General features: G+C 42.7%; 1 protein-coding gene across 3 annotated transcripts in view; it reads right to left on the minus strand.

Moving 5' to 3' along the window:
* Positions 1–22656, minus strand: part of col12a1b (collagen, type XII, alpha 1b) — a 188772-nt gene that overhangs the window by 31898 nt on the left and 134218 nt on the right. For all 3 annotated transcript variants that reach the window (XR_005282461.1, XR_005282460.1, XM_038304931.1), the window contains 15 exons: positions 20680–20799; positions 20455–20601; positions 20253–20369; positions 16358–16510; positions 16033–16107; positions 13830–13969; positions 13473–13596; positions 13250–13393; positions 11090–11254; positions 10964–11002; positions 10727–10865; positions 9899–10041; positions 8655–8764; positions 7127–7285; positions 4304–4381 (listed from right to left, as the gene is read on the minus strand). Coding sequence is in view for 1 of the 3 variants with exons in the window: in XM_038304931.1 (XP_038160859.1) it covers positions 4304–4381; positions 7127–7285; positions 8655–8764; positions 9899–10041; positions 10727–10865; positions 10964–11002; positions 11090–11254; positions 13250–13393; positions 13473–13596; positions 13830–13969; positions 16033–16107; positions 16358–16510; positions 20253–20369; positions 20455–20601; positions 20680–20799 (1853 nt within the window). In the remaining 2 variants the exon portion in view is untranslated. The remainder of the gene's footprint in view (positions 1–4303; positions 4382–7126; positions 7286–8654; positions 8765–9898; positions 10042–10726; positions 10866–10963; positions 11003–11089; positions 11255–13249; positions 13394–13472; positions 13597–13829; positions 13970–16032; positions 16108–16357; positions 16511–20252; positions 20370–20454; positions 20602–20679; positions 20800–22656) is intronic.

Below are 22656 nucleotides of genomic sequence, written 5' to 3' on the forward strand. Positions count from 1 at the left end.
AAAATAAAGCTAAGGCCTAATTGTTATTAAAATGTCTTAAATCAGTCTTTCGTAGGTCTTAATTTTTTATTTTTTTTTTTATTTAGAAAGACAGATTTCCATCACATCAGTAATCACAGCTTCATCCATTTAAGATTATAACTGAAGATATAAGCAGAAAGTCCAAGTGATTTTGTCCATGTTGCCTTTCTGGTATTTTTAACAGAATATCTCTAACTTAATTGTAAAGAAAACCAAAAATGAGCAGAATTAAACAGTAATGGGGATTGCACCGCCTCGAGTAATAAAAACCACAAAGACATTAGAGAGCGAGACATATTTCAGAAAAACAATCAAATGAAGTCGGATCTAATTGGTTTCACGTACTCAGTCCATTTGGAATAAATCTTATAACATTTTTCTTTTTCTAATTGGAGGGAAAAACAGATCCTTTCCATCACATAAATCTGGTAAACAATTTCAATCCATTCATCAATAGTGGGGGGGTCTGGTTTCATCCATTTCCTCATGATGGCCTTCTTACTGGTAAGGTCTTAATTTTTAAAACATCATAAATAGGATTATTTTTATTACGAATTATTTTTGTAATCTAAATAAAACATTAAAATTGACCTTTTTTTTTATTTAAAAGAAATAACGTCTCGCCATTATTGGTTCCGTCCCGATACTGGAACCAATAAGGTGTTGTTGCGGCCGGGACATTTGGGAGATGCACCATTAACTTTTTGTCTGGAAAATATGAGCAAGTGTAAATGTAACCAAAATTGTCTCCAGCCAAGAGTTTTCTCCATGGCTAAAACCAGGGAACATACATGAGGCTCAGTGGATTTATGCAAGAAGTCATTCAAGCTCAGAACGATGGGAATTAAGGCAGTGGAGTCGCACATGCGAAGCACGAAACACAAAGCGTCAAAATGGAGTTACAGAGAAACAGCCGGTATTTCTCAGTTTAGTTCCACCCTTGTCTCTGCAACGCCTCCACTTATCACCAAATCAAACATACTAAGAAAACCATACAAAGAAAAATAGCTGCAAAAAAGACTTAGCACTGGTTATGTTGGGGCTTTAAAACTGATTTGTTTTGTTCCCTGCTAAAACAAAGTTTGTGAATTCAGTTAAATAATTGTTCAAATATATCTGTCATTTGTGTGTTTTTAGCTTTCTTCCTGTATGGGAAGCTTTTCAACACTTGAATCTAGGGATGCACGATATTGGGATTTTGGCCGATATCCGATATGCCGATATTTTAAAACTCATGTAGCCGATAACCGATATCGATACCGATGTGAAAGCTGGACAAAAATAAGTAGTCATTGAAAATAGCAGTTTTGTTATCCATTTCTGACACTTTGAAAAATAATATACTGAAATATATTTTCATATGCTGATATCAAATTGATTTTTAAAAACGCGGTATCGATCTATTTTACTTTCAAAATCTCGTGAAATTTCATCGTTCTGTTACAAACTCTCGTGATATTTTGCAAATTCTTGTGAGATTTTGTTAGTAAAATAGATCGATACCGCGTCAATATATCAACATATAAAAATATGGCAGAATTTGGTGAATTTTCGGGGGATTTCGTAGCATAACGATGACATATAGCAATATTTCATTAGTAAAAGAGATTGATATGGTGTTTTTAAATGGCAATATATCAGCATATGAAGACATTGGGATATTTTAATGTATCAATATTTTTTCCCTCGTCTTTAGAAGTTTTTAAGTCTGTAAAAAAGAGGTTTTTGAGGAAGAAGAAGAAGTAGTATTTTTCTTTTTTGTAGACTTTAGAAACTCAGAAGCTGATCAAATATCGGGTTAAATATCGGTGGGGTGGCTGATGTCCGATATTCAGTTTTAAGGCCGATACCGATAGGGGGCCGATTATATCGTGCATCCCTATTTGAAACATTAGTGCAGTGGTTTATGTTAAAATAAACCTTTGGGTTAAGTTGTTGCAAGCAAGTTTTTCTTGTTTCTTGTGAATTTGGTCTTAAATTTTTATTTCAAGTGGCATTAAAAATTCTTAAAAAGTCTTGAATTGAACTTGCCTTATGCTGTAGGAACCCTGTAAACAGAATATAGGGATTCCCAGACTTTTACTTTGGTTGTTTAATTCCGCTTTTCGGCAAGTGAATTTGCATAGTTGCATATTTAATTTGCAAACTAAATATTTATTTGACAAAGTTAGATTTTTATGAAATAATGAATGACAGTAAAAAGAATGACTTGGACAAAAATAAACCCCTTATTTTTCTCTTAAAACGAGCTAAATAACCATAAATATTGCTTGTAATTTTTGACGGCTTAAAGGAATAGTACACCCAAAACATGATTAGCCTTCATTTTCTACTCACCCCCATGCTGAACAACACTCTGGAGTACTTTTTTGATATCTCAAATGCATCTGGAGATCTGGGAGGCTTCTTGCTGTCTGCTGACATTCAAATAATGGAGGTCTATGGCGCCCGAGGCAGAAAGGTCCATAAAAGTCCACAAAAAACGTGTCAATATTCCTCCATACTGCTCGTCCAATGTATTCCAAGAGTCCTGAGTGGGTAGCGTCCATAATTTACTCGAAACAAAGTCATTTAGAATGTTTTTAGACCATAAACAGTAGTGTATAGGATTTCCTAAAAGCGCGTTCACGAGTCTACGGAAACCGCGGCAGACCAAACCAGATGAAAGTGCGCATTCAGCGTCTGCTCTGCCGATAATGCAAGCGTAGAAGAAGAAATGTGCTGTTTACCTGTGCAAAGAAAGAAACAACGAAAGAAAAATGTCTGAGGACTTCAGTGTTGAGGAAGAGCATGAGTTCTTTGCCGAGCTGAATGCGCTGGTTTCATCTGGTTTGGTCTGCCACGGTTTCCGTAGACTCGTGAACTCGCTTTTAGGAAATCCTATACACTACTGTTTATGCTCTAAAAACATTCTAAATGACTTCGTTTCGAGTAAATTATGGACGCTACCCCCTCAGGACACTTGGAATACATTGGACGAGCAGTATGGAGGAATATTGACACGTTTTTGTGGACTTTTATGGACCTTTCTGCCTCGGGCGCCATAGACCTCCATTATTTGAATGTCAGCAGACAGCAAGAAGCCTCCCAGATCTCCAGATGCATTTGAGATATCAAAAAAGTACTCCTGTTTTGGGTGTACTTTAACTTTCCTTTAACTTTGCAAACATAATTTACATTTAAAATAAGAAAAAAAAAATTTGCATTGTCTTATTTCAAGTGCATTTTAACTAATTATCTTATTTTAAGCGTAGAAAAATACTCATTCCATTGACAGATCTTCTTATTTATCTGCTCAAATTAGGGATAAATACACTTAATTTAAGAAATTTTGACTGATTTCTAGATCGTTTTTTCAAAAGTCCATCAAAGAGTCGGAGACAAACGTTACACTGCTGCAGATATTCATCCCAAACCAAACACTGAGAGCAGATTCTGAAGGTTTGAGTTTCTCTGGGTCACGTTTTTACTTTTTCCTGAACTGATGCAGAGAGAATTTCTCTTAAACATCATTTAAAAAGTCAGGACTTCATCATGATTCTGGATTCTGAGCAGAGGAACGAACAGAACCGGCTCCATAAATCCGCTCCACAGGTGGCTTGGCTGCTTTTACGCTAAGTGCTCTCTGCGTTCCTAACATCCATGATTCGACTCTCTCCGTCCTCGCCGTCCTTCTCAGAATCTCTCCGGAGACTCAAACTAAACTTGTCGCCAGTAATTTCTTACTTTCGTCCTGCAGTCTGGATCTTTTCCTGCATTTTCCAGCCAGCTGGACTCGCTTTCTTTTTTTCTTTCCAAAAAATGTTAAAAAACAAACAACCGGCAGCTGGAAATCATGCAGGGGGAGATGGAGTTCCAGCAGAGGGAGTTTTTAGGATTCTTTTCTAAAATGATCGAATGACTGAGAGTAGAATGATCAAATTACTGCTGGCGTTTCCCCAGAGGCCCACTGATCAGATGACCTCAGTGGACCGCCAGGCTCCTCAGAGCGGGGAGAAGAAAACAGCGCGTGCTCTGAGGGCCTGCTTCTTATCAGCCTGCAAAATCCTCTACAGCTTCGGTTCTCCAGCAGCTCGCAGGACTTCATTCAACTCACACACAAGGAACCGGGACGCCTTCCTGACTTTATTCTGATTAAAGGAACCTTCATGTTCTAGAACGTCCCAGAAGAAAGGTCCAGAAAGTAACCAGGAAGTTACTTTATCTCCTTATAAAACGCATGCATCTACCTGGAACCCTGCAGAGCTCCAACATGCATGCAGAGGCAGTGGGAGGGGCTTACCTTGGACGGCAGGTCGCAGCATCTGTCCCGGCTGGTCCAGGCCAAGCTGCAGACGAGGTCGAACATCTGGAGCTGGAACTGTGGAGGAGGGAACAGAGAACAGAGAACATGGGACATGTGTCTGAGCCCCCCCCCCCCCCCCCCCCATCCCCGCCCCGAACACAAACAGGAAAACCAGCCGCAGACATTCGGTCTGTTTTCACTTAGATCCGCCTGTCATCCAGAATTACTGCTGATTCTACTGACAGGGTTCTGACTGCAACCCTATCTATCTATCTATCTATCTATCTATCTATCTATCTATCTATATCTATATATCTATCTATCTATATCTATATATCTATCTATCTATCTATCTATCTATCTATCTATCTATCTATATATCTATCTATCTATCTATATATCTATATCTATCATTATATCTACATCTATCTATCTATCTATCTATCTATCTATATCATTCTATATATCTATATCTATCTATCTATCTATCTATCTATCTATATCTATATATCTATCTATCTATCTATATCTATCTATCTATGTATCTATATCTATCATTCTATCTACATCTATCTATCTATATCATTCTATATATCTATATCTATCTATATCTATCTATTTATCTATATCTATCTATCTATATCTATATATCTATCTATATCTATATATCTATATCTATCTATCTATGTATCTATATCTATCATTCTATCTACATCTATCTCTATCTATCTATCTATCTATATCATTCTATATATCTATATCTATCTATCTATATCTATATATCTATCTATCTATATCTATATATCTATCTATCTATATCTATATATCTATCTATCTATATCTATATCTCTTTCTATCTACATCTATATCTATCTATCTATATCCTTCTATACATCTATATCTATCTATATCTATCTATTTATCTATATCTATCTATCTATATCTATATATCTATCTATATCTATATATCTATATATCTATCTATGTATCTATATCTATCATTCTATCTACATCTATGTCTATCTATCTATCTATCTATATATCTATATCTATCTATCTATCTATCTATCTATATCATTCTATATATCTATATCTATCTATATCTATCTATTTATCTATATCTATCTATATCTATATATCTATATATCTATCTATATATCTATATCTATCTATCTATCTATATCATTCTATATATCTATATCTATCTATTTATCTATATCTATCTATATCTATATATCTATATATCTATCTATATATCTATATCTATCTATCTATGTATCTATATCTATCATTCTATCTACATCTATCTATCTATCTATCTATCTATATCATTCTATATATCTATATCTATCTATTTATCTATATCTATCTATATCTATATATCTATATATCTATCTATATATCTATATATCTATCTATGTATCTATATCTATCTATCTCAGGACATATATTTTGTTTAAATGAAGGTAATGATTTATCTAAGCTTTAATTGTTTTCCATTATATGTATAAATAAACATCATGATTTTTAGGTCATTGTTAGTTTTGGGATCCCAGGCTGTTTGTGAAACCATGATCTACAGCAGGGGAGCTCGAGTCCAGTCCTCAAGAGCTACCATCCTGTAACTTTTAGATGAATCTCTTCTCTAGCACACCTGAATCTAAAGCCTCCATCCCCTCCTTTAGCTCAGCAGAGGCGTGGTAACGAGCCACGCATTTCATTCAGGTGTGTTAAAAATGGTTACATCAAATAGTTGCAGGATAGTAGCTCTTGAGGACTGAACTTGAGCACCCCTGATCTACAGTAACCGTTCAGGTTTATAATCTAAAGCTGACGACTCTGAACTTGTTCACCTTCAGCAGGACGATGATGTGGACCAGGGCCCAGTTCTAGATTCATTTTTCTAGATTCATTTTTTAGTTGCATCTAAACGCTGATGATCAGCCCGTACAGCCTGTCCGCTGGTAGAAGGTCAACGAGACGCTGGATTTTCTGCGGGCGCTCAACTGGATTTATATCTTTTAATGAGTTTTATATTTCCTTAATTGATTCTTATTTAATTGTTGGAACGGTGTTCTGGTTTGGTAACCTGAGCTCCAGGCGGGGTTTAGGTTTATAATCTATAGGACGTGGTTTAGGTCTGGAGTTAAACTTTACTCTGGTCTTCAGAACTAGAGAGACTACAGCCTGGTTTATGCTCAGAAACCAGGCTGCGTCTGCGTGTCGCGGTTAACACATATATGGCCCCACCCCTTCCGAAAACAGCTCCCCAATATTGTAGGGGACCGCAGATAATGACAGGAGGCCTCTGATTGGTCAGTTCTCCATCCGCTCTACTCTATGCGTACTTCCTGTTTGGTCCCTAATAGCATTAACTCTGGCTGTAGCTCCGCCCACAGCACCTGGCACACCTCGGACTCTATCCCAGACACCGTGCAGGACGCTAGTTTGTAGCTCTGAGCGACGGTCTGTTGGTTTGCACCCGAAGCCAAAACACGCAGCGCCACTGCCGGTCTTTGGGGAACACTCACGGGGGAACTGTGGGACGTCCGGCGTTGGATGAGGGGTTGTAGACGGCAATCAAGCTCGTCCAACCATCAAGACGAAGGTTTACTTAAACCCATAAGGGAGGATCTAAGGGAGACCTTTGGCCTTTCAACCCCTAAGCTGCTGGTTTTTGAATCCTGAGTTCTGTTATCATCCTCTCAGGACTTCCTTTCTTTCTTTGTTCTATTTTTAAACCAGTTTCTGATTGGACGAGACAAACGGCCTCCTAACATTTGGAGTTCACTGTTCCTGGTTCTGTTGGCGCCGACTCACCGTTGCAGACTTGCCCTTAGACCCGATGGACTTGGACATCTTTCCCAGGACCTGGTATCCGTCTCTGGACGTGTTCCCAGCAGCCTTGATCTTCTTCTCAGCGACCTCCTGACAGTCGACGTTGAGTTTGACGCTGTTGGATGAAACCATGATGTGGAGCTTTGGAAAGAAGGAAAGAAGAAGACGTTTTGGTTCTGACCCGATTCACATCTTTAAAGCATCGGTCAACAGGTTTGGATCAGAACCAACTGGTCTAAGGGACAGAATGTCTAAGGAGTCTCCGCTCTCCACCCTGGTGCTGAACTAACGCTTCGGGCCTGAAGTCCAGATCCACCAGAAACGGGTCCAAACCAACCGCAGAGTCCCAGAGGAGGAGGGGGTGAGGAAGGAACAGCTCCAGTTCCGGGAACCAGAACAAAGGAGGAACCCAGTCCAGAACTTTCGGCACTGGACAGACAGCCCAGAGAGACCCTGCAGATGTTCATCCGAGCTCAGTACCGGTATCATCTTCAAGAGTCTGGGATGGTTCTGGACCAGACTGGACCCCTAAAGCCTCCTGAAAAGTTCTTGATCTACTGCAAAATCCGGTTGTGGAACCAGCTGGACCCGAGCCTGATCCTTCATCAGAAGCCTGAGCCGGTTTGACCTCTAGGAGGTCCAGATTCCTCCCCTAACCACGAATCCTGAGAACAGCCATAGTTTTCATCTTCCAGAAGTCCGCCCTTCATCAGAACACCTCCCTCCAGAACCAGAACCTCTCTCAGAACCACAGGACTAACTGTTGGAGTCGTTTATCTCTGAGGTTGCGGATCAAAGGTGTTGAATCTGGAATCTTAACGTTCTCTAAAAACGCAGAATTTTTCTGTTTCTTTCTTCAGTCATAAAGACAGAAACATACTAGAATCTGGGTCAGAACGTCTGAGCTGCTGCAGCTCTGCGGGGATCAGGAGGAACCAGAGAAAACGTCCTCGTATACGACGACTGCTCCAAACGAGCAGCTACTGGGGTCCAACATGGTTCTGAAAAAATGTTTTACAGGATTCCAGTTTGCTGTGGAGCTCAGGTCTGCTCCAGAGGTCAAAGGTCAGAGAAAGAGAACCTTTTGGCTCCTGGAACCCGTGGATGAAGCAACAGGAACCCTGTAGCTGATCTGGAAACAGACGGTCCGTCCGTCAGAGGGACGTCCGGCCGCACCGCCTCAGCAGGAGCTGCGCTGCCTCTCAGCACCTGCAGGTGGCGCTGTCTGCATTCCCTGACAGGATCTGGGAATAAATGTTTTCTTCCCATGACTCCGATTTCTAACACATTGGGAATGTGAGGAATGTGGAGGATCTCCAGACGTGCAGGGAAAACAGAGAGAGATGCTTCTTTTGAAGTTTTTCCCCTCAGAGCAGAAGACGTTACAAAACTCAGAGATAAAACAGCCTCAGTTGGATTCATTTCACTTTATTCCAGACTAAATCGCTGCAGAATCTGGTTCCAATGTCTACAGAAGCCAGCTGAGATTAAGGAGAACCCGAGTCTTTACCTTGTGGAAGCTTCCGTGGAAGATGGTCTTCACCAGACCTTCGTCAAACGTGACTCTCTGGATCTCTCCGGTTTCATCTTTGTTGTAGAAGGAGATGGTCTGAGCGGAGCCTGGGAGGAGATGGAATAGTTCAGACTGAATCAGGAACCTGAACCTGATCAGGACATGGATCCACATCAGGTTTTATTTTAATCTGGAATATGATTCGAAATCAGATGAGATTTGTGAAAAAGATCCAAATCAGGATTCAGTTTCAAATCTGGAATCTGATCAGAATTGGGAATTTGATCCGCATCGATAAAAATAAGCAGAATAAAAAAGTATATCCAAATCAGGAAACGGTTCAAATCAAGAAATCTAATCAAAATCTGGAATATGATTCAAATCTGAAATCAGATCAAAATCGTGACACTGATTCAGATCAATTTTCTGCATTGAATCTGGAATCGGATCAGATTCAGGAATAATGATAAGAATAAGAAGAAAACCTGCCCAAATAAGAAAATTCTCCAAATCAGGAGGTGTAATCAAATTCTGGAATATGTTTGGATTTGGAAATCAGATCAGAATCATGAAACTGATTCAGATCACTTTTCTGTCTTGAATCTGGAATCTGATCAGAATCAGATGGATCCAAATCAAGAGTCTGGATTCTGATCCAAATCTGGAATCTGATCCGAATCAGGGAACTGGTGTGAATCAGGAAACAGAACCCAATCAGGAAATTGATCCAAATCAAAGATCTAATTTGAATCTGGAATCAGATTAGGATCAGGAAATGAATCCGAATTGGAGAACTGTTCGGAATCAGAATTCGCATCAGAATCAGGAAACCGATCCGAATCAGTAACCCCTTCATTGCATCTGTTCAGATCCCGGCTTAGAACTGAACTACCGTAGAACTGAAGGCTGACAGCCGTGTAGAAATCCTGGAGAACCTTTGATGGATTACAGGAGGATCTAAATCTGAGGAGGGCCAGTGGAGCGAGGCCTGGTTTAGCAGGAGAGCTGTAGGTCTCTCTGGCAGAGGGAACATTAAACTCTACTACTTGATTGTAACTTCAAAGGGCCGGGTTTTAACTGAGAGCAGCTTATGATCGTCATCTGAAAGATGGAAACATCAGCTTTACGAGAACCAGCTGAGCGGCTCCATGACATCAGCCTCTCCGCCATCGGCTGAGATGGAGGCACAGCTGCTCCGCGCTTCACGCTCATTTCTCTGGCTCAGATCACAGGACGCGTACCGTCCACGGTGACGCCGGTCTCCGGCTTGTGGTCTTTGGTGGACACCTGCCAGATGTCGAAGGCCTCTGAGGGCGAGTCGGGCAGCAGGCGGAACATCAGGATGATGGTGTAGGTGTGAGGAAGGCCGTCTGGGTGCATCTCTCTGTTCGGGACAGAAACACACAGACCTGCTGGTTAGATGGGAGAAAATCCGACTGCTATAGTCAGGGGCGATTTCTCAATGTGTGTGCTTGTGCGTTCTCGTGTCCTCGTGAAACATCATCACCCTCAGTTCTAGTACTGTTCCAATTCACAAGAACAAGAAGACAGACAAAGTCCCCGGATGTTGTTCTGGCCCCTCCCTCTTTACCCAGCATGCATCAGAGTAGACTTGTCCGTTCTCCAGACGGACAGCTGTCCCAGCATGCACTGCAGGAGCAGCAGCTTCCAGGTTAGCGCTCACAGAGCTCAGAGGATTAAGTTAAAAGTTCTCTTTTTTGTTGCTATTATTTAATGAAAATAGGTTTTAAGTGTGAAGTACCGCTGGCTCTGATGGCGATTTTTTTTGTTATACTTGGAAAAATGTTCATTTGATTTGTGTTTATCTGACTGTGTTAATCGTTATTCCCCTAATAAAAGAAAAAGGTAGGAATTTATTATTGTCCAGAGACTATTAATAACAGGAGGTGAAATGCAGCTCCAGACTAGCTTTGAATGTGGTGATGTCATCAGTACGCTTCTGTTCCAATTGACCCAGATTTATTCTCCCGTTCTCCCAGAGTCCAGACTTTCATGGGTTCTTCTGAAGAACGTACTTGGTGAGAACACGAGTCCGTACTGGTACTCACGTAGTGGGCTGGTTCACGAAGGCGTTCTTGTGAAGCCTATATGCCGTGTAGCTGTTGAAGGACCCGGGCTCCATGGAGACTCCTGGGATGTAACTGTAGGTCTTTTCTGTCAGGTTGAAGGCCTCCAGCATCCTGAATCCTGGGAGGACAAAAGCAACGAGCGTAAAGGGGAGGGTTCCTGTCACAGCAGGTGCTGAAGGACACAGCGTCTTTAGACGTTAGCGTGGTCGTGTTTACCCGGGGAAGTAAAGCCATTGACGTAGATTAAAGGACAGGCTGTGGAGGAGAGCAGACATTCAGTGAGGAATGTTTTTTTAGGTGATTTTTCTTTAAACTTTCTGACAGAAAAAGTTTTAAACTGACTGGACGTTGAGGTTTCACAGATGAAGGTTATCAGATTTTCTTTGATGGTGTCGAAGGCGTCAAAGTCGTCCACGACAAAGACGTGTCTGTCGCTGGGCTTGCTGCCGATCACCTGCAGCTCGACGAAATCCACGTCGGCCACGCCGATGGCAAAAACACTGTAGCCTGAGGAGCAAAGAGCCAATCAGAAGTGACCAAACATCTGGGTGTCTCTAAAAGCCTTTTCTAACCCCGTAAGCCTGGCCGGCCCAGTACCAGGCCCAGCTGACACCTGCTCATGTTTATCTATTTATAGAAATGGACAAAACACAGTCACATGGTGTGTTAGAAATATTTTATTTATACGTTAGTACTACTACTAATGAACTATTATGATGTATAATGTGTGATTCATCGTTTATTAACTCTTGCTAAAGACCGTTACAGATAAAGGTCATGCAACGGATGGGTTGTTTCTTCTAAACATGTGTTCTTGGAACAATTCAATTGTAAAACAACCACATGCTTTATGTGCTGAGGTTTAAAGTAAGATAATTTTGTTTCCCATTCCCTTAGTTAAAACTCAGCTTGTGTAATTAGGGACATCCCCTAACTTTAATAATAGCGAGGAGAAAGCCGAAGACCAGCAGAGTGGGGAGGAGATTGTAAACTCTGCAGTCTCTTCCTACTCTCCTCGCGAGTAAAACTAAATTAATTGTCTCTGTGCCTTCTTTCTTTTCCTGTATGTATGAATGATGTTTTAGGTGCTTAGACCTGCCATGGTGTTTCATCCACACGCCTTTCAAATGTGGCTTTAAAATTTCTAAAATATGTTTCAAAATAATTTTTTCACACTTTTTGTTTTATAGCTGTGTGAACAAATAAAATGAGAATTAAAATTCCACCTGACGTGTGACTCTGCAGGAGTAATGCAATAGCAGGATTCATTTTTAGCCACGCCCCCTAATGGCCGCCATATTTAGAAACTAGAGGCTCAGACCTTTCCAAGGAGGGGTCAGAGGTCATTGTGCGACCATTTCAGGTGATGGAACCAGCATGCGTTCTGTTATTCTTATTTTCTATTCCGTTTGGTGATATTATTGGTAAATTTAAATGAAACAACGGCTAAATCTTAGGAGCAAAGGCTTTTTCTTATGCAGAAGGTCTGGAAATCAGCATATTTGTCTGATCAGATTCCCTTTTAGGAGAGGAAAAATCTATTTTTGCACTTTTGGCATTGTGCAAAAGTCACATTTCCACCTAGCACACTGCCCGCTAAAACCTTTGTGGAGCAAACATGCTTCAACTTTTTCTGTCCAAATTAACTTGAGTTCTAGTCAAGATGTGGATCTATAAAGTCTGAGGGTTCATCCAGAGTTTCTTTATGGTGTTTTGCACAGTTTATTTTAGTAAAGTAATTAAGCGAGGCTAAATATTTTTGTTTTTTTTCTTTGATTAGTCACCTATAACCTATTATAGAAATATCAGCTGTGCTGCTGCCATCAACACCTTTGTTTCTAGATGTTAGAGCTTGGCCTGTTTTCCAGTGTAGTCCTGTTTCTCTGACTGTGACTAACTGGATGTGCTCTCTTCATCCTCTGACATGGGAGCTGGCTCGGAGCTCGTCTGCCTGGCTGTGTGTTTCCTGGACGGGGCCGCCTGTGGAGCTGGTTGACGGTTGCCTTTTGTATCTATGCTTCTTTTTCTATGTCTTCCTGTTCAAAGGGAGTTTTTCCTCTCCACTGTCGCTACAAGCATGCTTAGTGTGAGGGATTGCTGAAGAGTCAATGAGTCGATGCAATCAGCCGGTTTTCCTCAAATAGAAAACTTTGAATCAATCTGACTGGATGATCTGGTGAACTGGAAAGTGACTTGAGATGACATGATGTGAATTGGAGCTATAGAAATAAACTGAATAGAATTGAATAAACACAAACACCAGCTGCATAAGGTGAAATACGCTGCAGGTCGAAGTTCCTTCACTGTATTTTCTTATTTTTATAACCAGGTTGTTAGAAATCCTTCTTTTACATGTCAGTTTTCTATGTCTGAGACCTTTAGATGTTTAATTCTGCCATAGAAACTCTTTTACAGAATAAGGCTGATTTATATAACAGTCTCTGTTACCATGACAAAGGTTTTCCGAGGAGTTTAGTTCTTTGATGTGATGGCTTCTGTTACCTGCATGATGCAGCTTGGCGGCGCTCTTCTTCACCTCGTCCTGCGACTGTCCGTCAGTGATGGCCACCACCACCTTGGGGACGTTCCTCCTCATTCCGTTCTCCACGGAGAAGGCCTTCTCGTACGTGTGTTTCAGAGCCTCCCCTGTTCAGACGGACGGCGGATGTCAAAAGCCTGGGTTCAAACGGACCGACCTTGCCGCTGAGGGCCTATCAAACCAGACCTGTCTTAGTGTTTCCTCCTCTGTAGCGGATGAGGTACACGGCTGCCATGGCGATGCCTTTGTCGTCATACGAGTTGAGCTTGAACTCCGTCTTTGAGCCGTCGCTGTACTGCACGAATGACACCTGAGTGGAAGATCAGGCGGGTGAGAGGGGAGGTTATCTATTCTTCTTATCAACACAGCACTACTACTTACAAAAATTTAATGATTCCATTACTTTACTCTATAATTTATTCAAAAACATTTAGGTTATTAAATGATTTTTTATAATTACTGCAACATAACATAATCATTTCAGGAGTAACCAAAGTTTTCCTGTTTTTATCTCTATCCGTTTAACCAGAGAAGATAACCAACCTGCATCCCTGATGGTCCGACGACGTCGAAGGCGGCGATGATGCTGGAAACAAACTGAACAACTTTAGTGAAGCTCTCCTCGCCGATGCTCCACGAGCCGTCGATGACGAACACCAGATCTGCTTTGGCTCCTTTACAGACTGGAGACAAACAACAAGTCTGAGAGTCTCACCAATTGGAGGCTCTAAGAAGACTTTGACTAGACGGCTTCGTTCTTCTCCTGCTCGGTCATTCGGTCATAGACCCGCTTCTCTAACTGAGAAGAAGCGAAACAGTGAGGAGGATCGGTATCGGCTCATTGGCCCAAACAGCTGGGTGTTTCTGATCGGATCTTTAAACTCAGCATCAAGGTAAACACGGAGAACTTTGGAGGGTTTTCCAACAATTATGTTACTTTCACGTCTAAAGCGCTTCGAGCTCATTTGCAGCCGCTTTACATGCAAAGTCTACGCGTATCAAAATGTCCTGCAGCGCCTCTAGAGTAGCAGGAGCGCCGCATACACCAATGAGAGAAGCTGATCTGAGGGCTGGCAGGGAGTCAGACACAGCACTGCTGATGCAGAGCGCTATGATCACTCCTCTGAAAAAGTTTATTAACGCCTAAATTAACTTCAAATGTAGAAACCTGCTGACAGAATATGTTCACTTTTATTATCCTGCTTCCTGCAGTTTGTAGCACAGACCTGAAAAACGCTACTGCAAAAACGATCCAGAAATAAGTAAAAATTTCTTAAATTAAGGTTATTCACCCTTAATTTGAGTAGGTAAATTAGCTAGTTTGCCAATGGAATGAGTAATTTTACTCAAATAAAATAAGATAATTAGATAATATGCACTTGAAATAAGACAATGCAATTGTGTTTTCTTATTTTAAGCGTAAATTCTCTTGTTCCATTGGCAAAATGTCTCTTTTACCTCCTAAATTCAAGAACAAAAGCACAAATTTTTAGGAAAAAGGACTTATCTAGATTTAGATTTTTTGCAGAGCCGCTGTAGGTACCAGATTGACTCGGGGGCCTGCGCCTTTTGATGACGTCACAATACATAATTGTTTTAACGTTTGCACAATTGCGCAAAACATTTTGATTGGTCTGGACAGCTTACTAAAGTAATTATAGCGGGGTGTAGGTTTTATTCGAAAGCGGTTGTTGCGGTTTGTAAACGGACAATTTTACGAAGAAATTCTCCATGGTCCCTGCGCCTTCCGATGACGTCACCGAATTCGCCATGGGCCTTGCGCCTCCCGATGACGTCACAGTATGGCAACGCCACTCAAACAAACTACATTGAGCCCGCGGTCTGCGTTTGTAACGAGAATAGATTTGTGACAAATAGAGACCGTGGGCGCAATATAGTTTGTTTGAGTGGAGTTGCCATATCGTTACGAGTGGCGTTGCCATATAGTGACGGGCGGAGTTGCCATATTATGACGTCATCAAAAGGCGCAGGACCCCGAGTCAATCTGGCAGCCCGAGTCAATCCTACCTACACCGCCACCAACAGTAGGGGAAAACTCCCAAGAGGCGAGCGGGCCTGAGGCAGCTGCTGCTGGGGATTCCCAGTGACAGCGCAGCGCCGGTATGTGGGGGTCTGAGCGGCTCCCACAGAGAAATAATCTTTGAAGGCAGGATGGTAATCTGGATGAACTGACTGCACAGACCATGTTTTCAGGAGGACTTTCTCACTTCGACATAGATTCACTGGAAAAATGATCTAGAAATAAGTAAAAATTTCTTAAATTAAGTGTATTCACCCTTAATTTGAGTAGGTAAATGAGATAGTTTGCCAATGGAACGAGTAATTTTACTCTTAAAATAAGATAATTAGATAATATGCACTTGAAATAAAACAATGCCATTGTGTTTTTTTATTTTAAATGTAAATTGTCTTGTTCCATTGGCAAAATGTCTCTTTTACCTCCTCAATTCAAGAACAAATGCACTTATTTTAAGAAAAAATTACTTATCTAGATTTAGATTTTTTGCAGTGTTCAAAATACTTTTTACCCGCTGATCACAGCTAATATAGCAAAGCTGCTCTCTGGCATCGAACACAGGAGCATCAGAAGCATCTGGACTCACTTTACTGGACGTCTGACCTTAATGTGGACGAGCAGCAGAATTGAAGCTAAATTCGGTTTGAATGTAGCACTAATGTCACCATGAACAGCATGTCGGGGAAACCCTGAGTGTTTGGGACTCACCTGCCCACGCCGGGGGGATGGTGGGGGGAGGTGTCGGGGTGGGTGGGAGTGTAGGGACTGGCGTCGGCTTCACCACTGTGAGAAAACAAGATGTCATCAGTGATAAACACAGAACCTGTGAGAGCACATCATGATGTCATTGTTTGGGAAGCGCTGCTTCGCATGATGCAACCCAGTTGGTTACATACTGAGGACATAATTCAGCCATTTGATTCAGGTGTGATGGACCAAGGATGGATGGAAAAGTTGCAGGACACCGGCCCTCTGGAGCTGGAGTTGTCCACCCCTGTTCTATATGGAAGACATTTGGACGTTCTGTACTCACATGTCCGCTCGTTGGCGCTGACTCCCGGACCCTCCAGGTTGGGAGTCTGAACGAAGACTGTGGCGGTGTACAGGGCGTCGGGGGAGAGCCCGTCGAAGCAGTACTGAGGCAGGCCGGCGGGGATGGTCATCTCCTGCTGTCCTCTGCTGGAGGCTGAGGAGGAGAAAACATGTCAGAATGGAGAACCAGGACAAGCCCGCATCATCATCCCTCCGCCACCATGCTTGATAGTTATGTTATGACGTAATATCTTATATTATAACCAGAACATCAGAGGCATCAGATTCTAATCTAAAGCAGTGATGGATTGCGTTGAATTCCTGATCTATCATTAGCCAGGTAAGCATGGTGAAGGTTCGACCCGCTTGGACCGGATCCAGTGTTTGGGTCCTGGAGGCACATGTAGAAACAGGCCTGCAGGTGCAGATGAGTTGAAGATGGATGGTCTGCAGCCGGTGTTTACGCTCCTACACGCCTCGGCGCTGATCTATGATGATGAGCTGCTCTCTGTTTACCTAACAGAACCACTAGCTGCTCCTCAGTGGAGCGCTGATGAATCGGACCTTCAGACTGGGCTCAGGAAGATCCAACTGACTGGAAATCAACACCTGATCTCCACTAGAACCCTCCGGCTTTTCCTTTTTCCTCGCATCAAATCTTTCTGTGTTTGGCTTGGAGGACAAACTTGTTTCAGTGGGACGGACTCCCAGCAAGGCCTTCGTCTGCTTGTGGTTTACCCGACCATCTGTGTCAAACGAACATGATCTGATTTGTTCCGGCGGCTCGTCACAGCGGCTCCCACGGCTAATAACTAACACACCCGTGTTGGGATACCCACGCTTCATCTCCAAACCCGCGTCTGCTCACAAACACGAAGCAGATGGACCTCAAAGGGCTGGAGGTAAACGAAGGCGGCGTATCCCTTTCAAATACAAACCCAGTTACAGCTGTGCGGTCGGAACCCGGTCGGCTCTGTTCCCCAGGAGAGTCGTCGTGAAACGTAAACAGGCCCTGAGGGGAAGGCGAGGCTCCGCCTGCTTAACCCTGAGCAGAGGCTGCAGCTCGGCCTTCTGAGGGGATCTCATGGGGAGACGCTCAGAACCGGACACACCGGGTAGGGGAGCCTTTATGCCACCGCCTCTGATGTTTCTGATGAAGGAAACTATTCCTCTAAACAAAGCTTTATTTAATACATTCAATTATCTTTGTTTCTATGGCGACAGTTCATAACACTCGTCATCTGGAGGCGCTGTAAAGAGACAGTCCAACCAGATCCTCCAGTCAGATTAACAGTTCAAGGTTTCTGCCTAAGAAAAGCATGCAGTCATTGATTCTCTCCTCCTGGATGAGCAGCCAGAGGCAGGAGATATTGACTCTACAGCAATCCCTCACTCACCTTCATTTATATACAAAACAAATCATTTCAAACTTAATTAAATACTTTATGAGACTAAAGTCGGTTTATTTGTGTAAAGACTGAAATAAAGATATTCTAAAATTAATACTTCCTAATGAATATTTTTGTAATAAATGCTCTAAAACAGAAGAGCAGAAAAAACATCAAGCATTTCAGTGTAAACTCCTCATCTATGAAACCTCTCAGGACACTGATTCCTACAAAATATCAACATTATGACATAGATATGGAAATATTTTTCCCTGATGTTCCCCTGATGTTCCCTGATGTTCCCCTGATGTTCCCTGATGTTCCCCTGATGTTCCCTGATGTTCCCTGATGTTACCCGATGTTGCCTGATGTTACCCGATGTTCCCTGATGTTGCCCTGATGTTCCCTGATGTTTCCCTGATGTTCCATTGATGTTCCCCTGATGTTCCCTGATGTTCCCTGATGTTTCCCTGATGTTCCCTGATGTTACCCGATGTTGCCTGATGTTACCCGATGTTCCCTGATGTTCCCCTGATGTTCCCCTGATGTTCCCTGATGTTTCCCTGATGTTCCCTGATGTTACCCGATGTTGCCTGATGTTACCCGATGTTGCCTGATGTTACCCGATGTTCCCTGATGTTCCCCTGATGTTCCCCTGATGTTCCCTGATGTTCCCCTGATGTTCCCTGATGTTTCCCTGATGTTCCCTGATGTTACCCGATGTTGCCTGATGTTACCCGATGTTCCCTGATGTTCCCCTGATGTTCCCCTGATGTTCCCTGATGTTACCCGATGTTCCCTGATGTTCCCCTGATGTTCCCCTGATGTTCCCTGATGTTCCCCTGATGTTCCCTGATGTTCCCTGATGTTTCCCTGATGTTCCCTGATGTTACCCGATGTTCCCTGATGTTGCCCTGATGTTCCCCTGATGTTCCCTGATGTTCCCCTGATGTTCCCTGATGTTCCCCTGATGTTCCCTGATGTTCCCTGATGGTCCCTGATGTTAGCCGATGTTGCCTGATGTTACCCGATGTTCCCTGATGTTGCCCTGATGTTCCCTGATGTACCCCTGATGTTCCCTGATGTTTCCCTGATGTTCCCCTGATGTTCTCTGATGTTACCTGAAGTTCCCTAATGTTACCCGATGTTCCCTGATGTTACCCGATGTTACCCGATGTTCCCTGATGTTCCCCTCATGTTTCCCTGATGTTCCCTGATGTTCCCCTGATGTTCCCTGATGTTTCCCGATGTTCCCTGATGTTCCCCTCATGTTCCCCTGATGTTTCCCTGATGTTTCCCTGATGTTCCCTGATGTTTCCCTGATGTTCCCCTGATGTTCCCCTGATGTTGCCTGATGTTACCCGATGTTCCCTGATGTTTCCCGATGTTCCCTGGTGTTACCCGATGTTGCCTGATGTTACCGGATGTTGCCTGATGTTACCCGATGTTCCCTGATGTTTCCCTGAGGTTACCCGATGTTCCCTGATGTTCCCTGATGTTACCCGATGTTCCCTGATGTTACCCGATGTTCCCTGATGTTTCCCTGATGTTCCCCTGATGTTTCCCTGATGTTACCCGATGTTACCCGATGTTTCTCCGATGTTCCCTGATGTTCCCTGATGTTCCCCTGATGTTCCCTGATGTTCCCTGAAGTTTCCTGGAGTTCCCTGATGTTCCCCTGATGTTCCCTGAAGTTTCCCGGAGTTCCCTGATGTTCCCCTGATGCTCCCTTGATGTCCACCGATGCTCCCTGATGTTTCCCTGATGTTACCCGATGTTCCCTGATGTTCCCCGATGTTCCCTGATGTTACCCGATGTTCCCTGATGTTTCCCTGATGTTCCCCTGATGTTTCCCTGATGTTATCCGATGTTCCCTGATGTTTCCCTGATGTTCCCCTGATGTTTCCCTGATGTTACCCGATGTTCCCTGATGTTTCCCTGATGTTACCCAATGTTCCCTGATGTTCCCAGATGTTCCCCGATGTTCCCTGATGTTACCCGATGTTCCCTGATGTTCCCCTGATGTTTCCCTGATGTTACCCGATGTTACCCGATGTTTCTCTGATGTTCCCTGATGTTCCCTGATGTTCCCCTGATGTTCCCTGAAGTTTCCTGGAGTTCCCTGAAGTTTCCTGGAGTTCCCTGATGTTCCCCTGATGTTCCCTGAAGTTTCCCAGAGTTCCCTGATGTTCCCCTGATGCTCCCTTGATGTCCACCGATGCTCCCTGATGTTTCCCTGATGTTACCCGATGTTCCCTAAAGTTTCCCTGATGTTCCCCTGATGTTTCCCTGATGTTACCCGATGTTCCCTGATGTTCGCTGATTTTCCCTGATGTTTCCCTGATGTTCCCTGATGTTCCCCTGATTTTACCCGATGTTCCCTGGAGTACCCTAATTTTTCCCTAATGTACCTGACGTTTCCCCTGATGTTCCCTGATGTCCACCTGATCTTCCCTGATGTTCCCTGACCTTTCTGGACGTCCTATTGATCAAACAGAGGAGACTTACGGTCCACAGGCTTCAGTTTGATGCGGTATGATGTGGCCACTCTGTGAGGACTCCACTTGATGCAGAAGCTGTCATGGCCGACGTTGTAGGTCTCGATGTTGGTCACGTTCAGGTAAACTGCATCAAACAAACACATCAGAACATCATGCTGTCATAAAAGCCGACCTTCAGGTCCGTATCTGCTGCCAGGCGGGGGCCCTACGTGTCGTTCCCTCTCCCACGAGCGGAGCGCTGGCGCCGCTGGCGTACTGAGCCACGACCTTCACATCGTAGGTGGTTCCGGGCTGCAGGTTGGTTGGAGTGAAGGAGGTGACATCACCCACGAAGAAGTCCACAGGCTGGTCTTTACCTGGAGACACGGCAGAAGATGGTTGATCCCACTGATCCCACAGCAGCGCTGAGTGGCAGCCATGGGAGCAGCTCTCACCTTGGGGGGAGTAGATGAGTCTGTATCCTTCCACCGGAGCAGAAACCGGCTCCCAGGACACCCGGAACCTGGTGTACCACTCGTCTGACACCCGCAGGTTTCTGGGACTCAACAGGCCGACTAGGAGACAAGAGGCGCAGTGTGAGTTGCAGAGAAGCGAGCCGGAGGACGGGGGGAGGGAACCACATCTCCATGGAAGGAGACAAAATAGTTACATAATAAAAAATGTTTTTCTTCTATGGAGTCAGAAAGGGGTCAAAATAGAGGGCTCTGGTTTATAAAGGGCTCTGGTTTATAAAGGGCTCTGGTTTATAAAGGGCTCTGGTTTATAACGGGCTCTGGTTTATAAAGGGCTCTGGTTTATAAAGGGCTCTGGTTTATAACGGGCTCTGGTTTATAAAGGGCTCTGGTTTATAAAGGGCTCTGGTTTATAAAGGGCTTTGGTTTATAACAGGCTCTGGTTTATAAAGGGCTCTGGTTTATAACGGGCTCTGGTTTATAACGGGCTCTGGTTTATAACGGGCTCTGGTTTATAAAGGGCTCTGGTTTATAACGGGCTCTGGTTTATAAAGGGCTCTGGTTTATAAAGGGCTCTGGTTTATAAAGGGCTCTGGTTTATAAAGGGCTCTGGTTTATAAAGGGCTCTGGTTTATAAAGCTCTATAAGTTTATAGAAGTTTACAAACATTTTCAGAATCAGAAATACTTTAATAATCCCAGAGGGATTATTAAAGTTACACAAAAGTAATTTCCCTCTGGGATTATTAAAATATTTCTGATTCTGAAAATGTTTGTAAACTTCTAAATCATTTGAAATTGAAAAAATAGAAGTTGGTATTTAATGTCAAATTTTGAACTTGTAATGTGAGAAACTAAAAAAGCAAACATAAAATAATTACAATTGAATCTAAATTCAATTTAGTGTTTTAATCAAGTGGGAATGCTTATGCATTCCCACTTATTGTTTTTCTGTTTCTCTTTATCAAGTGGGAATGCTTATGCATTCCCACTTATTGTTTTTCTGTTTCTCTTTATTATTATTATTATTATTATTATTATACTTTCCGTACGTTTTTCCGTCTCTAACTAGTTCCCCATACTTCAGCCGATTTCAACAAATTTGGTATCAAAACGTTCAGCTTCTTCTGCTCCATCCTGCTGTATCTTGTGATAACTTCAGCTATTATACTTTTTTAAATATTTGGCTTTTTATGACTTTTTCTGTCCCATTGAAATACATGTAAAACTTCAAAAATTCCACTAAATCTTCAGCTACTTTGCCCTTTAACTACTTCAGCATACTTTCAGCTAGAAACACCATTCAACTTTTGAAATGTTTCCGTATCTTTCTGCTATTACTATTTATCTCAGCTTTTTGCTAACTTTTACAGTTTTGTTTCAGTGAAGCTTCAAACTTTAAAAGAAATTTTAAAGATTTTCAGATTTATAATGGAAGTCTATGGACGGAATGTTCAGCTGCTAGAGTGTGCCACTCTAGCGTTTTCAAACATTTCACTCATGCCGAACAGCTTCAACTCACTCGCTCATTTTTTACTCTATCTAGATAAATTTTACATCAAAACGTAGGGATTTTTGTCAGGATTCAGGAAATGTAACCCTCATTTGTGTGGCATTTACGGTTTTCCGACAGTTTGGCCCAGACCACGAAGAAGTCCACACTTCCCCAATAGAAAGCCAATGAGAGCTCTCTGAAAATCCGAACTGAAAATTCAAAAAAACAGACTTTTTCGTATCGCTCCCATTCGGGAACCATTCGACGTAGCAACATGAGCCTTGGGGAAGTTGTTCCTCAGACCTTCCTAGCACTCACATTGAAGGAAGTGTGTCGATATCTTTTATCGTTTAGCTAGGAAAAAGGTTTGTTCGGGGGTAACAAATCTGTCCGAACCCCAAAATCAAGATTTTGACAATTATACACTTTTTTACATCGTCACCACGCCTAGACGAAATATTGTAG

Source organism: Cyprinodon tularosa, unplaced genomic scaffold, assembly GCF_016077235.1.
Source record: "Cyprinodon tularosa strain WSP-4 unplaced genomic scaffold, ASM1607723v1 ctg548, whole genome shotgun sequence".
NCBI classification, from domain to species: domain Eukaryota; kingdom Metazoa; phylum Chordata; class Actinopteri; order Cyprinodontiformes; family Cyprinodontidae; genus Cyprinodon; species Cyprinodon tularosa.